A 17708-nucleotide genomic window follows, 5' to 3' on the forward strand; every position below is an offset into this window, starting at 1 on the left:
AGAAAAAAATATTCTCGAAAAGCATATACGTATTTCTTCCTCTTCTCACACAATAGTAATTGAAGATCAAGGCTATTTGATTGTGCTGAAAATCTTAAAATGTAAAATTGTGGACTCACATAAAATATACTCGCAAACAGGAAGGGTTTCGTTACTATTTTACATTGGATGGGTATTCCGAAGATCATTTATTTTTTCTGTCGTCAAAGTAAATTTTAACTCATAAAAGCGATCGCGATAAATATTCAGTAAATTAAGTAATGACTTTCTGCCATCAATGACTATTTTTAGTCCGTTTGATATAGTTTTTTTTGGCTAGAATCAGAGAAGATGTTTATTTTTGGACTTGCATATAGTTAATTTGAAGATTGCTGTATAGAATAATGTTAAAGAACTGGATTAAGTTTTAGTTGTAATTTTACAAAGCGCTTTCTTATCTTATAAAAATCTAGTTGTAAGATGTTATCGTAAAGAAAAAGTTGCCAGGGAGAATATGCTATGCAATGATTTGCTCGTTTTACTTATCTTTCCTAATACATGTAAACAAATTCTGTGCATTTTCACTAGAAAATATTTCCACGTTTTTTGCAAGCTGAAATCATTTCTTTTTCATGGATGATACTGACGAAGTAGCTGCAATACAATTTTTTTAATAAATATAAAAAATAACAAAATTTGTAATAAGAAATTTTTGTTACTGTTAAAGTTTCTTCTTAAGAAACAATTATATTCATATCATATTTCCAGGAAGAAGCATGCAAAGGGTTTAGGGAAATAACTGTCTAACTGCCGAAATTCTTTTATATAAGAATGCTGCAAATATTATAGAATCAACGTATATAAAGGAAGAAGAAATGTATATATTTTATAATAAAGGAAAACACTCGAAAATTTGTAATCTGCTGAAAAAAGAATCCGAAAATGTATCTTAAAAAAGAATGAAGTTCTTCAAAAATATTGAAGGTAAAACTTTTAATTCTCAAATAAAAATCAACCAACCTAAAGAACTATTTCCAAGTCATTAAAGTGATGAATTTCAAATGCAGATAAAATAATTAATAGTGTTTAAAATCTTAAAAAAGCTAGAAAACATAGTTTTCAAAGTCTTTATTTTAGATATGAAAACTTGATATAGAATTCTGTATGAAAAGCATCTATCTACAAATTATGAAATTTTTTTGCCACATTTGATGAAACTTGGACATATTTAATCGATTATGACAAAAAAAGAGAGAATAATTTATTATAGTAAAGGAGAATTAGTAAACTTGGTATAAAGAAACTAAAAAAGTTTTTAATAAGAAATTTATGATTCTTGTCAGTTTTACAAATACTGAAGAATTAAAATTAAAAAGGGAAAAAAGTTTCTTCAATTACAAATCGCCATTTTTAAAAACATTTCTCTTATTTTCAAACAAATATTTTATTTCCAATGTTGAAGGAAAAAAAAAATATTTTATTACCTTCGATCTCACTCAGCGGTTGAAGTCGATGAAGATAAAAAAAAAAGCCTCCACGCATCTAAATCCACTTTTAAATTCTTGAAAAAAAAATGAGGCTTAAAATTTTAACAAAAGACTTTCAAAGGATATGTTAAAAACCTACTAAATTTCACTTTGTCAGTAAAGTAACAAATCTTTGTAAACTCTCTCTTCACAAGCTTTTAAATCTTTTTTTAGACAACAACACAGAGCTCACATTTTTCTTTCATTTAAAACAAATATTTAAATAGGAAACTACCTGTCTTAAGGTGGTTCAAAATTATAAGATTTTTTTTCTTCAAATTTATGCACTGTAGCTCTTAGCGGTTACAGTAGATTATCTTAGTATGTAATTATGTTCTTTAACTTTTAATCTTTCACATACATCATTATATCTTCGTAAAACTTAATTAGGTAGCTGTACCAGCAAAACTTTGAAGACTATGCAGCTGGTTTTTGAAAAACAGAGTAGTAAGCGTTTAATGGGAGTTTTCGTCTGCTTAATCATATCACCTGCCCTTTGGTAAATACCACGATTTTGGCGCGTGCTGAAATCTTCTGATGTCTCTGGTGAAATGTGGAACCAAAAAAACATGTAGTTCTAAATGTTTTCCTGGAATACAAGCTTGGCTGAATTTTAGCTCCAAAGATTCCTTTAAGATTTTTAAATCAATGTTCTACAAAAGTTCTACATCATGAAAAGAGATTCATTGATTAAAATCATAATTTAATCGAGCAGTATTTCCGTGCTTCGGGAAATGAAGGCAATAGAAAGTAAGACTTATCTTATTTGCAGACGATTAATTATTCACAACTAATTTAACTAATTGCATTTTTTATTTTAATGGCAAGTTTTTGTAATTCGATGCATTTTTCAATACCTAAGTTATCTAAATACTTGTGAAATAAAGCTTATACCAATTAAAGAATTGAATTATATGATTTTTCTTATAATATTTAAAATAGATTGCACCTTCTTTTTTCAATGAAAATTAGAATTTTTTTAAAAAATAACAAATATATCATGTATGTTTATAGTATTTATCATATCATATGGAAAGAAAGCACAAATTGATAATTTTAATAGAAATTTTGAACACAACGTTCTGTTAGACGCATATTTGTAGCATCATAAAAGGCTTCTAGTTTTCATTATTAATTAGTGATGTTGATCTGACATTATACAAGTATTGTTTTATAATTTATATTTTTTTTGTTAAAATTTGAAAATAAATATTGAAGATTTTACTAAACAATGAATATTCTTCTTTTTGCATTGTATTTTGTTCTTTAGTGAGACCTATTAATAGAATGCACGTATTCCTTCTTATCCATTTGTTCATATAGCGTTATTGGATAAAAGACAATTTTATAGCCAAAACTTTTTAAAAACATTGCATTTAGTATCTATTTTGAAATGCAAGAGCAGTTAATTATAAGGTTCATTTGCAAATGCAGCTTCCAATAATGTTAAACTTAAAAAATATCTCTTTAAGACTGTAAAATTATAGTTCAGATTAAGGTTTCAAAAATAGTTTGATATGAATAATAATTATTTGATGTAGATTTATCAAAAAATATAAAATTGTTTTGAAATTGTTTCAAATAAAAAGTAAATTCCGAACTCCAGAGAAAGTTCTAAAAATGTCATTCAATTAAAAGTATTAACTTTACATATTTGTATAATAAGCTTATTTAATTTAAATCCTTTGAGATGATACGATGCATTTCTTCTTAGGAAATAAATACGTAAAACAAAGTATCGCCACATTTTGATAATTTTGTTATTAATTATAATTTTAGATTAAATATCATTTTTTATCCTAGTAGAATACATTTAAGTAATTACTGATTCGCTTTCAGAAGAAAACACTTTTCAAAAATGGAAAGTGCCTTTAGCTTCTTTTTGTAACTTTAGATACTAAAATGTTACAAAAATTCTATATATTTCTTTTCCTGCTGATTTAGAAATACAAAGCTGTTAGAATACGAAGATTCTTTATTAAAATTAAAAAAAAAGGACAAAAATTATTAACAGTTGTAGTTTTTCAATCATTTATCTGTTATAATGAGCTATTAAATGTATTATCGTTTATGATTAGAATAACATTCAGCTGAACGAATTGATGTAAGATTACAATGCAATAATATTTTATCTGATACATATTATATTGCATGAACATAACTTTTGATTGCAAAATTCATCTATACTTTTGCAACAAATAATATGAAATTCAAAGAAGGAATTATGACATTTCCTTGAAATCATTAAAAATCTTTAGAATAAGTATATATAAGTTTCACTTGATTATAAGTATCAAATTCATTTTTTAAGCAAAACCATTTTTTATTTGTTGAAATTTAAAACTCTTTATCAATTATGATTTTGAAATTTTGTATCTATTTCTATTCAACTGAAATATTTCCATTGTTAATTTACAGTTGCGAATGCCAATAAAAAGAGATAATGGGGCAACTTACCAATGCTCCAAAATGCGCTACAAATGCCAATGCCTTCGATATAGCGAACAGTTTCGAGAAAGGTATGAAAGGAATTTTCTGTTTTTTAATAAATATGTTTTTGATTAACAAAACTATCAATATGCTTATAAAGTAAAGAATTTTTTTGTGATCTGCTGAATTAGTGGAAATTTTGAAATGAATCTGTTTTAAGGAATTTAAATTGTTCCTATTTTCATCATCTTTATATTTTTGTAATTTTAAATTTAAGAAATTATTAAGAAGCTGCTTTTTCTTATTTTTAACTTTCTTTAAGAAAAGAGGATTATTAAAATTGATTGTAAAGAGTATAGATTCATATAACAAATTTATCCATAAAACAATCGAGTTCAATATGTAAAAAATGTAATTTTAATAAAGCATTTGTTCAAAAATTTTTACATTTTTAAACATGGTATAAATTTTAAAAAAATTCATGTTAAAAAATTTCTGTGTTTTTCAACTACATTAGAATCCAGTATTAAAATTTAATAAAAAAAACACGCGCAAAAATGTCCAAGGAATATTTGGAAAGAAAAGTTTTAAAAATATTGGTTTTAATGCAAAATCCTTTTTTTTTTGTCTTGACCTACAAAACAATGATTTTTTGTCGAATATTTAATTTTGTTTATTTGTATTGAAATTATGAATGGCATAAGCAATCTTGACCCTAAGAAAATTTTAATAAAATGCTTTTCTAATAAATTAAATACCTGTTGGACTACGCGAAATGAAAAAAAAAAAAAAAAAATAGAGAACTACATAAATTCTAGGTTTAAGATAATGTCTCCAAAATTAAAAAAAATTATTCATACTATCCTAAAATTAAAACAAAACAATGATTTTTTTTGTCGAATATTTAATTTTGTTTATTTTTATTGAAATTTTGTATGGCATAAGCAATCTTGACCCTTAATAAAATGCTTTTCTAATAAATTAAACACCTGTTGGACTACGCGAAATTAAAAAAAATAGAGAACTACATAAATTCTAGGTTTAAGATAACAACTCCTTAAAAATATATAGAGTTGGATATTTTTACGATTATTTTAAACTGAAGCTCCCTTTTCTTATACATAATTCTTTATTGAAGGAGGAAATCCTTGTCTCAGTTCAGCAAACACACGCAGTCGAAAGATAAATTGCTGTTATTCTTCGATTATTCATTTTATTTTCCGTTCGAATGTACCATTTTAAAGAGAAGTTTTTTGCAAAATTGTTAAAAGATGCGATTTTTTCTCTAAATAACTTCGAACTATCACCATTTTTTTGTTTTTTAAATATATTTACTATCCTTAGAATCAATCAGAAAAATTAATTTTAGATTGTTTTCATTGTTATATTTAGAGACTTTTGTAATCCAAAAATCAAGAAAAGTTTAACACTATGTCAGATAGTTGAAATCTAAGCTAAATCTTTCATGTACTCTATGTATTTAAAATTGTTATATATATTTTATTCAGCAGTTTATGATCAGTGATTCTTGATGCTAACCAAGTAATTTCAAATTAAGATTTTCAACAAAATTCAAACTCTCATTTCGATTATAAATGCCCGAGATTTCTTTTTATGATGTGAAACTTGAAAAAAAAAATCATCTTTCAGAATCACTTCAAAGTTGTTTCAGTCTCGAAGTATTTGATAAACAAACCGGAACAATTTAAGAAACATCACAGTCGTACAATAAAAGTAACTGCACATGCCATCTGGCTTCTAACTGCAAGTTATCTCACATTGTGCTGTGACGTCACGACTTTATTTCTGACATGTATTATGTGATCATGAATCACTCCATGTAGTTTTCTTTTCTTGATGATTAGTTTTAAGTAAAATAGCTTTTTTTTTTAAAAAAAATCAGTTATATTACTAAAATTATTTACAAAATGATTAAAATAATAATAGTGAATGGCATGTGAACATTCCATTAATATAATTTTTTATTATAGCTCCTTTAATTTTTAAAAATATATTTTTGTACAAATATATTTCGTACAATCCAAGTGAAGCATATCTAGGTGTTGTCTTTCTCAATGAAAATGCTATTCAAAAATAGAGGTCTTAAATTATACCATTATGAACCTACAACTGCGTTGAATTCACTTGGAAGTACAATGTTGGATTTGGGATTAGGTTTAAATGTTTTTGTAGAGATAAATTGTTTGAGTAATATAAAAATTTAAGTTGGAAATCATAATGTTTTCATTGCAAGAAGTTTAATTATTATTATAGAAATCTTTCCATTTTTTCTCTGGTTCAAAACAAAATATATCACGATGAAACCTTCAAGTAAGTATACTTTGTGATAATTGTTTTTCTCACTATGTTTAACGAAAGTGAAAAACAACTTTACGTGAATTAAAAGAAGTTTCAATCGATCGCGTAGCTCTTTCGCTCCATGTTTCTTGAGATGTGTTTGTATTCCATTCCATTTGTGTACACATACCAAGTACTAACCTGAAGCTTTGATCACGCGATTTTTGCATATATCACGCGTTTAGCGTAGCATATGAAAAAAAATGGGCTTTGCACTATTAAACTCCGCTCAATGTTAATAATCAAAGTTCTAGAAGAAACACCCTGCTGCGTTCAACGTTAATACTCAAAATTCTAGAATAAACACCCAGCATGCATTAATTATGCTTCACAATCGAATTTAATGAATTACTTTTGAATTAGAATTTTCTTCGGGAAAAAGTAATTTACTGAAACTAGTAATTTATTTAAATGGATTTATTTCATTAAGTGTTATAGCTGGCTCACGTTTTAGTGAGAAAATATGCTGCTTTATCAAAATGAAAGAACACAAACTTTCAAATAAATATTTTATATTTATGTACCTAACTTTATTCATAAAATTATAGAATTCTTGAAGATGTGACGCAAACGAAAATAACCATTATTGCTGAAGTTGCACCTTTTTTTAATATATATTTTATAATAAATGACGTAATTAGCTATCCTAAATGAAATCATTTATATTATAATGTTAGTTATAAATTCCTTTTATGATGATTATATTTTCATTCGTCACCCTTTTTTATAAAACCAAAGATTAATAACATTCATATTTTAATTTCTAAAATTTTAATTTTGATAATTTGATATTTAACAAGTAAAAATTTTTTTAAAATAAAAGCATGAGTTAGAAATAATTTGAAAACATCAACATGGATTAAACTTCTGTTGCTCATTGTTTAGTTTTTAAATAACAGATGCTTTATTTTATATAAAAATGTGTGAAAGAATAAATACTGAAAAAAATTGAAATTAAAATAATTAGAATAAGATTATTTAATTAGCTTAACAAAAGCTATCTCACTTCAGAGTAAAAAATATGTAAATTATTGACTGAATATTTAATTCAGCAAAATTATTCCAAAAAGCAAGAATATAGGGAATACATGTATTTTCTGATATGCAACGAGGAAATAACACGCAGTTTGCTCTAACTTACCGATTTTCCTGTTGTCAATAATAATTTATATTCGTATAATATAAATTTTATTGCTTGTAAGTACTAAATTCAATATTTTATTACTTCCTTGAGTACATGTTATCTTATACTGTTGAAAATACGTTATTGCGATCTTACGTTAAAAAACGTAACGATCGTAAACGTAAAAATGACTTCTGTTATGCAATTCTCTTTTTAAAAATTGGAAAAGCGAAATTTCTTGCATTTTCTGAACAAGATAAAATATTTCTATTCTGAAATCCTTCGCTCACCTAATACTATTTATTCATTATTTACTTAAAATTTTGATCATCATTTAATTATGAAAATAGTATTTATCTGAAAACTGTGGATTCTGTGAATTATGTATAATATTAAAAATTTACTTAGACTAAAATAGTTAAAAATAATAATGCCTTTTTGCATCAATTAATACTTTTGCCTTTTCTGGATATTTTTGAGATATTTAATTAATAATAAATTAATCAATTTTTAATAATTAATAATGTATCATTTATTCATAAATATTTACTTAGTAAGTTATTTAATAAAGAAATTTTAATTTACTGATATTTGCTGACATTTCTCTATTAAAAATTGCTTAAATTTAATTTTTAATAACAATAAAAAATATAAAAAAGTATACTTAAAATTAATTTTCTAATGATTTTTCCTGTTTTTTACAATCATTTACATAAATGTACATAACTTTTGCAAAGAAATAAAAAAATTGCTCTATATGGGTCAACTGGAAGGTATACATGAGAAACTAATCAGTATTTGTAATATTAAAAATTCTGTGAAATAAATTAGGTAAAATTCATAAAAAAATTTCTGAAGGTAATTATATTCATAGGTTTTTTTATCATATATTTCAATTTTCAACGAATATAAAAAGAATTACTTTCTTATCACTGTATTGTGTCTTAATTTCTATAATATTGATTTTTGATAAAATGTACTATTTCCGTTTGTTCAATACACTAATAAAACGGCTTTCAAAATCTTTACTTCATTATTTCCTTCTTTTTAATCTTTATTATATTTTATAATTTATGGTTGCGAAGTTCATGGAATCTAAAAATTAATAATTTTTTAAATTAATTTCTAAATAGCCCCAACTCTGTAAAATCAATTTTCAGCTAAATTAATATTATGATTGACAATTAAGAGTCCTAAAATTATTAAAATATTCTATTCTCAAAGTGCAATATTTCAATTCAGTAGTACATGAAGATGTGAGCATGAAGCATGCGAAGTGAAGTAAAAGCATTAAAATAATAAATAGCATAAAATTTATGTTGAATACATGTAAGGCTGTCTGCGTTTTGGTAATTACAAAATATTTATAACTGATGTTAAGAGAATTAATAGCTCAGAATACTGTTAAAAAGCATTCACTGAAAACATACAGAATTATAAAAGTCACATATTTCGGAATTTCAATAAACAATTTCGCAGCTGATTATATTAATTTAGTTTTCTTGTATTTCTTTTCTCCATGAAATTTACATGATTTAATCATAAACCATTCCAAAGATCACACTTATATTTACTAGAAGAATTATTCCTTGATTGATTAACATTGATTTAAAATTCATATGGTTAGACCATTGTTTACAGTTTAGTTCTATATCTATGAATGGTTTCTCTGTTAGGGCTGTTGCAATAAATTTGGAACATTATACCAATCTAGAAAACGTTATTGCCCTACAGAGAAATCAATTGCACTGCATTCTTTTGCAATAAGGCCCAAATTCTTATCTGATTAAAATGTGTATTTGTTGTTTTTATTCGCATTCTGTTAAATAAAAATAAATTTAAAATAAATTAATTCTCTTGCTTTATAGGAAGAATTTCATTAGAGCATATTAATAGAATCAATTCACCTTATGGAACAATCATATAACAAATTAACCACTGACTATATTATCCAGAAACTAGCTTTGTACTGTCTTTTTGTGTCATCACACAATTACTTTTCTCTTGCTCAATGCGCAATTTATTCAAAATATAATTTCCACTGTTTCAAGTGAGCATAAATTTATTTCAATGAATGCATCATTTTGCACGAATTTACAGACATTTATCTTATATTATTAAATAAGTGATCGTAACTTCCTTTTTCTGGAATGTATTAAAAGATTCTATTCCTTTTTCTGGAATGTATTAATAGATTCTATTCCTTTTTCTAGAATATATTCTATCTCATATTCAATCACATTGCATATATTTTACCGATTCGGTATCTTGAAAAGGTGATGCATGGTGAAAAGTTTAGAAAACCCCACAGAATGAAATTTTAATCAGCGTTTATCTACCTTCATGCAACGACTGGAAGTTATCATTTTAAAATGTTTGTTATCACATAGGCCAGGATTAGAAGATTTCTTGAATGTTGTACAGTATTCTTTCATATTTAGATATCGCGATTGAACTTAGTTTTTAGCGCTCTGTTTGACTGAGGAAAAATTGTTACGAGGAAAAACTTTTGATTTCGCAGTGAATGAAAACCTCGCCGATTGTTTTCGGTTATTTTCAGTGACCTTCGTCAAATACAGGAAATGTTGATCGGATAATAGTCATATGGGTCTCGACGAAGATTTCGTTAGCAGTAACTCCTTGAGTTTTATAGAAAGTATAAGCAAATCTTTTGGAAGAGGTGAGTTTTAAAATATAATTTGTTATTAAGTATTATTATTTCGTTATGTTATTATTTTTGTTATTTTTTTTTAAATGTCTGACGTATTAGTATTTTGCTGTTATGGTATCTTTTCTCAGAAATTCTTGTTAAAATGTTTTCGGATAGTTCTTGTTCAGATTTTCTAAGATTCTTTTTAACATAGATAAATTCATAAGTGAATTTAGAGATTGAATGTGAGGAAGCAATTCAATTACTAAAATTGAAATATAATAACCGCTTATGCATATATTCATGCAATATTTCATGTCTTAGAAATAATGTAAACATTAAAATTGAATAATGATGGGAGCCTTTCCATTTTTTTAAATGAATACAAAATATTTGTGCCTCTTATTAAAAGGAATTTAATCTTTTGTTTAAACTTTTAATAACTGTTTCACTGGGTTCGATTTATTTCTAATTAAAGTATTTTCATTTGATAAATTCATGATATGGCTTTTCGGCTATTTACTACGTAATATCATTTAACTTGATTTGTTTTTTCTTTGTAATGATAGAATATGTTTACCGATGTGTCTCTAATTGCTTTATGGGTTGGAATTTTGAAATTATGTTCACTTGTATGATGATAATATGCTTCTTTATGGAATTGTGCTATTTTAGTATTTTCGAAACTCACTTATCAATTAATCAGTTTATTTAATAAGATTTTGGTTTCATACGAATGATATCAGCTGATAGTGAATTTATGAAAAATTAATTTCAAGGTTTTATAATATTTATAATAATGAATTACAAATAAAGGAATAAAATGTAGAAAATTATGAAAATAAAAAATAATTTCAAATTTTTAGTACGCAATTCTAAAAGCTGCTTCCATTTCTTATGATTATTTCAATTTCAATCATTTTTGACGCTAAAAAGAAAGCAAGAATTACATCATTGAGATTTTCATTTAATGTTTAGAAAATGAGCAACAAAGAACGTTTTTTATAAGATGCATTTTGAAATACAGAATATAAGAGTAAAGCAATATTACATTTAACATAAAATATTAGACATTAATTTTAATATTTTTCTTTCTCTTTTAAAAGCAGTGAAAAACATTGTACCAAAAATGGGCATTACACAAAAACTCTTTAAAATTATTGAAAGTGTAATATACATCATACAAATAAAATTTGTTAGAATTAAGGGATGCTTTTAGTTTCATCAAAAATTTTGCGATCTTTAATATATAAACTGAAGGCAGCTATCTAATGTTTCATACTATCCACATATAAACAATTTGAAATAATTTCATTTCAATTGAATTTACTTATACTATAATATATATTTATTTAATATCACTTATTTAATGAACTTCGAGACTGCTATTAATGAGATTTTTGCAATGATAATAATAATAATAATAATAAAATAGCAGTTTGAAATGAATATATATGCAAATTAATACATAATGCATGAAAACTAGCATGGTAATTTAAGTAGCACAAATAATAAAATCACACATTATACGCTCAGAGAATATTTCAAAATTTGCGTTTGAAAATGCCCCTTTGAAGATTTTTATTTTCAGAGTACCCTACATGAAAGTTGTGTGCTTCCTAGCTTAGTAAAGAAAACCTGTACTTGTGTATTAATTATATGACACAATTCAAAAATAGTTACGAAATATCGGTCTTTGGCGTGAGCCTAGAGTTTTTATTGAATTTAGTGTGCGAATTTTGGGGATTAATCTCTGGCACACACTAGGGTTAATACACAAGTATCAGAAAATTGGATATGTATTTTATGTGCCTTTTTTCGGACTGATTGCAACCAAAATTTGATATGCAACAAGGCATTGACTTGACATCACAAGATCATGTACCAGATACCTTTTATCTGAGTCATTACGTTTTTGAGTTATTGCGTTGACATGCATGCAAAAGTAGAAACCGACAGAGGCTAATTCTTTGACAGATTTGGTTCAAAATTTGATAAGAATCTATACTTTAGAAGCAAATTTCAACTGTCTGAGTTGTTATGTTTTTGAATTATCGCTTTTGAAGGCATGTGAAAGCATAGACTGACAGACAGTTAACTACTAGTTGGATTTGACTTCAAATTTAACACGGATCTACATTTTAGATACTAAATCTGTAAACCAAATTTCAGTTATCTAACTCTTCACGTTTTGTACTAATTCCGTTCATCTGCATTTGGGCAGATGGGCCGCGGTGGCCTGGTGGTAAGGTCTCGGCTTCGGACCAGAGGGTTTCAGGTTTGAGACCCGATTCCACCGAAAAACCGTCGTGTAGGAGGGTCTGTTGCACGTCCATCCTGACCAAACGTCCTCCCGCTGGTGTGGTGTGGAGAGGGGGGTGCCAGCTCAGGTGTCGTCCTCGTCATCTGACCGCGGTTCAAAATTACGAGGTCCGTGCCAAAATAGCCCTAGTGTTGCTTCAAACGGGACATTAATATACCTAAAACTGAAAAAAAACCCTGCATTTTGGCAGGGAGACAGTAGATTTTCTTTGAATGAATTTAGTTCAAAATTTTATAGAAATTTAACAATTTGGTGTAAAGTCCATATAAAATCTTGGCCTTCCAGCTTAGAGTTATCGTGTTCACAGACAGACGAGTGGATATAATTCCAAAAATGTGTTTTTCGGTCTCAGAGAGACTTGAACAGCGGAAATTCGTCAAAATCTCGTGTTTGAATTTTTGACGATTACAATATTTTTCCTTTGTATACTTTTTTTTTTGATAATCAGGGTTGGCCCGAAAAAAGCAGAGACAAATGCAGATTTGATATGTGAGGCACTGAAATAAATTTCGTGAAAAAATAATTTATTGCATTTCACTTTTTATGACTTTGCACATTTTGATGTAATATGGACTAAAAAAATCTTACATAGTTAAATTATTTTTATAAAATTAACATTTAATTCATAAAAATAATCTTTAATAAATCAAAACATTAAAATGATTGCCTGATAATCGTATAAAATATAACTTAACATGCAAATTATTCGATACGCGATTTGTGTTACATATTCTTAATTATTTTATAGTACATTCGTTCATTATTACATCATCATAATTATTTCTTAATCTAATTCAGATCTAATAGATAAATGTCTAAGAATGTATATCGCTCTCAATAAGATCTCAAGAAATTAAAAAAAAAAAAATTTCAATTTTGTAGTGAGACTGAAAGCATCCAACTTGCCTTGTATCGCTAGTAGTGAAATGCCCGCAAATCGGATGATGATATTAAAATGTATGATTATCCGTATTAAAAAACAATCAACCAAACATAAAAGACATTTTCCTTTTGTAAAATTAGTAATGCATAGTGTAAAATTAGTAGGGCTTTATGAGAACTCTCATCGTTCGCTACCTTCTCGGCCAGCGCTTTTGATAGCTAGAAGCATTAAAAACAAAATATTTCAATACAAAATAAATGCTCCATCTGAAACCTCGCTGAACAAGTCACACATCCTCATCACATGCGATTGCAGGAAATATTTAATTTTCTTTTTTCTTCTTCTTTAGTTCAGTTTTTCATTTGTTTAAATTTTATGGTTTCAGCTGGGAGAATGAGTAGGTACAAATTCTCGAAATAAGAAGATGTATTATAAATTTGCCGAAAATGTTAGTATTTATCAAATAAACACTTTGAATGAAGTTGCCACTAAACCACGTAATGATTCTTCCAGAAAGAAAGGACTGTCTGACTGAAAAACATTTGCTTAGTCTTGTGACAAGCATAACATTTCAGTATTCAAATAAAGTCACGCGGACGTCATTCCATTGTCATGCTTTCTCATTTACATTTTCCCCTTAAAACTTTCATTTCAACATTTTGTGTAGCAGAACAATTATCGAAAAAGATTAATACCATATCTAATAAAATATTTTAAGCAATGTGTAATAAATGTAAAAAAAAAATCAATGATTTATAAAAATAAAACAGTATAAAGCATATAATATTTTAACTATGTAAATGATATTGTTTTATAAATGTAACTTTAAATTTCGTATTTTAATATTTTTTATTTTATTATATACGAATTACGCAAAGAGAAAATATTGTAATCGCCCAAAAAATTTGACCTACAGATTTTAACGAATATTCACTTTTTAGATCTCCTGGAGTTCAAAAATTTTTTTTTGTAGCCATGTTTTTTGTTTGCCTGTGAACGCAATAAATAAAAATTTTTTGAGATAAACTGATGAAATTTGATATATGGTTTTTATATCAAATTTGTAGATTTATGTCAGATTTTGAACGAAATCTTTTCAAGGTAATCTGGTTGGCTGTTCGAATACAAATGAATACATGATAGCTACAGTACGGAAGGAGCTAGGTGAATAAAATTTGGTATCTAACGTCTAAATTTTATATTAATATCAAATTTTGAACAATATCTGTCGAAAGGTAGACAGTGGTCTGTATTTTAGAATACATGTAAATGCTTACAGCTCAAAAAAGCGACGACTTAAATGAAATTTGGTAGGTAATCTTTCTATTAAAATTGTAATTTTGTAGCAAATTTTGGTTTCATTTTGTCGGAAAAAAGTTGTCTAAAATTCATATCCTATTTTCTTTATTTTACTGAGAAGTACAAAACTCTCATGTTTAAGAATCTGAAAATAAAAATCTGAGCACTCGTGTAGTTCACCTCCTTGCCAAAGGTCCACTGTTTTAGGGAGGACATGAATGTGAGGGGGGCAGAGTACAATACTTTTATTAGAGAGTATGTAAGAAAGTTTCGAGGAGACATTCTGCTGAAGTTATTTTGACTATTATGAGTTATTATTATTTGATTGTAACTGAAGATTACGAAGTCAATTTCGAATATTCTTTGTTATTTCCATTCTCCGATGTTAATAGAGATTATTGTATACTAACCCTTTGTACTCGTAAATGTATATGTACTCGTCGAGATATAGTTATTCATGCCGGCGTCCAGGTATAGGGGTAGCGCGTCTTCCCCGTGATCTGGGCGTCTTGGGTTCGAGTCCCGGTTCGGGCATGGTTGTTCTTCATCTTCATCTGTGAGATGTGTGAATGTGCCCCCCTGTAAAAAGCGGCTGTGCAAGCGAATGTGATGCGTGAGTAGCATAATCGTACTCTTGGCCCTAGTTGGCGCTACTGGAACAAAAGACGCTCTCTCTCGGCTTAAAATCGCTGACTTTGAATCAGTGGGCTTGTCCATGGCAAGTGCCATTAGAAACAACAACATAATTATTCGTTTGATTCAAGGACTTATTTATTGCACCGGAAAATTACTATATATAATATTTAAGTTGATTTTCCCGAAAAATTTATCTAAAAAAATTCGGTAAATCCGGGTCATGAATCCATTAGTTCTTGCCTGGACACCAAGGTTGTCACCTCAGACTCTCTCAAACCCGAGTGCGTCCATTCAAACATGACATTCGGCACCGACCAGAAAGGGCAGAATAAAGAGGTATACTTCATTTAAAGTATCTAATATCTACAAATATATATATATTTAATTACAATGATGTTACTGGAGGGATGCAGATAATGCTTTTTTCTTTATTTTGCCATTATTGCATTTTCTCATGAAAATAAAATGAATTCTGATAACAAAAAGGTAAACGCAGTTATCTTTCCTCGAGATATACTACAAATTCTTTTAGCATGGTATCGAGAGCAATTTAATAATAAGTGAATAGATAGATTGAAATAAATATATAAGAAAGGTACTAAATATCTGTAGGGTTTCTTTTGCAATTTTTTTGATAAATAGTAGCTGGGTCCTGTTAGGCATAATAGAAGTCCTAGAATCTCAACTCAATTGACGTGCAATACAGGGTATCCCTGAATTCATTGACAAACTTTACGGATAGGTAAAATACACATCAAGAAACATTTTTTGTACAGCAATATGGGGTCGGAAATGAAAAGTGTTGGTGGAAAAAATAAGAGGCCGAGGAAACGAAAAGAAAAACTCTTTTACATAATATTTTTCGAGCAGACGACAAACAAGTTTAATGACGTAGCTTAAATAAAGACGAATTTTTAGGAAGAAAAATAATGAATAGTTCTGGAAGTTTATTTGATTTGCATTACCGAACCGTCTGCAAAATAATTTTATTGACTTTGAATGACATTACGTAAGCTTCAAACGATTCCTTGCCGTTAGAGAATATTTGTGCGTGATGGAGCGATTTTCGTTTTCTGAGAAGGCAGACATGCATCTTATGTACGGAGATGCGAATTGTAACGAAAGAGATGCTTTAAGGTTGTACCATGAAAGTTTCAGAATAGGAGAAAACCAGATTACACATTTTTCCCCCCACGTTTACACTATCAGCTTTGCGAGAGCGGTACATTACATGTCAAGAAATTAAATGCAGGTTGCTTTGTCCTCCGCCTACACTTTTCATTTCCGACCTCATATTGCTTTACAAAGAATGCTTCTGTGTATGTATTTTATTTACCTTTAAAGTTTGGTTCATGAATTCAGAGAGGCCCTGTATATCATTGGAATTTTAAGAGGATCGTAGGATATTATTTCATGCCAAGAAAAAGGATTTAGTGATGAGTGTTTTCCGAAATTTAGTTTGTTTCTTATGGCACTTATACAAGCCCGCTGACGAATGTCAGCGATTTTAAGCCGAATTTTGTGCAGCAGCTTTTGAGGGTAAAGACCCTTGAGCACTCGAGGGCAGAAATCTGACTTCTAGCTCATATGAAGATGACTCTCACACACTCGCTTATACAACTCCTTTTTACCGGGGGGGGACTCATTCACAAAACTCACAGATAGAACACAGGGTAAAGAACAACTATGCCCGATTTAGGACTTGAGCGCGGGACGTCCAGATCACGGGGAAGACGTGCTACCTCTAAGCCAAGACGCCGGCTCCAAAAGTTAGTAGAATAATAAATTGAAGGTGATAAGAATCCCCTCTTACTCCCAAATATAATTTCGCTTATATTGGCGTATAAGGGAGTTTCAAGATTAGTTTTCTTGACAGCCAGTAAATGTCAGCACAAGGTTGTATTTACAGAGATAGTGATTTTCAATCGTGGTAAAGCAGTGTGGCGAGTGATATCACCATGCTAACATTAGGATTTATCCGATCCATCATCGTTTCATAAAAAAAGTGTAGTTTTCATAATTGCAATCTGTTGCACACACACACACACACACACACACACACACACACACACACACACACACACACACACACACACACACACACACACACACACACACACACACACACACACACACACACACACACACAATGAAATCTTCCTTAGATACCCTTGATGTTAACACAGCGATATTAAGGTCGCACTCGTTACCAACAGAATTCTGTGATGTCATTTGTTGTCACTAAATAGAGCCATTCTCGAGATTTTTTGATACAACTATTGTAACTCTTAACATGACAAGGGAAATAAGATTGGTTAAAGCATTCAGCCTGAAAGTCTTTGGGATCCGATCGAACTTAAATTAAAGATGAGCTTTCCTTTACAGAATTTTACAAATCAAGCTTATGTAGATTTTTTTTGTCTTGATTATACCATTACGATAAATATTGTTTGACTAGATGTAAATCGAGCCTTACTTGAATCCGCTTGAAAAAGGAGCGT

At 28.4% G+C, this 17708-nt stretch overlaps 1 protein-coding gene across 3 annotated transcripts in view; it reads left to right on the plus strand.

The window, feature by feature from the left end:
* Positions 1–17708, plus strand: part of LOC129958413 (transmembrane protein 163-like) — a 74097-nt gene that overhangs the window by 13367 nt on the left and 43022 nt on the right. Inside the window, exons 1-2 of one of the 3 annotated variants that reach the window (XM_056070896.1) lie at positions 2054–2255; positions 3924–4024. In XM_056070896.1, coding sequence (XP_055926871.1) covers positions 3949–4024 — 76 coding nt within the window. In that variant the 5' untranslated portion in view covers positions 2054–2255; positions 3924–3948. Of the gene's footprint in view, positions 1–2053; positions 2256–3923; positions 4025–9800; positions 10097–17708 lie in introns of those variants that run through there. The other 2 variants (XM_056070897.1, XM_056070898.1) reach the window with 2 other exon arrangements.

Source organism: Argiope bruennichi, chromosome X1, assembly GCF_947563725.1.
Source record: "Argiope bruennichi chromosome X1, qqArgBrue1.1, whole genome shotgun sequence".
NCBI lineage: Eukaryota > Metazoa > Arthropoda > Arachnida > Araneae > Araneidae > Argiope > Argiope bruennichi.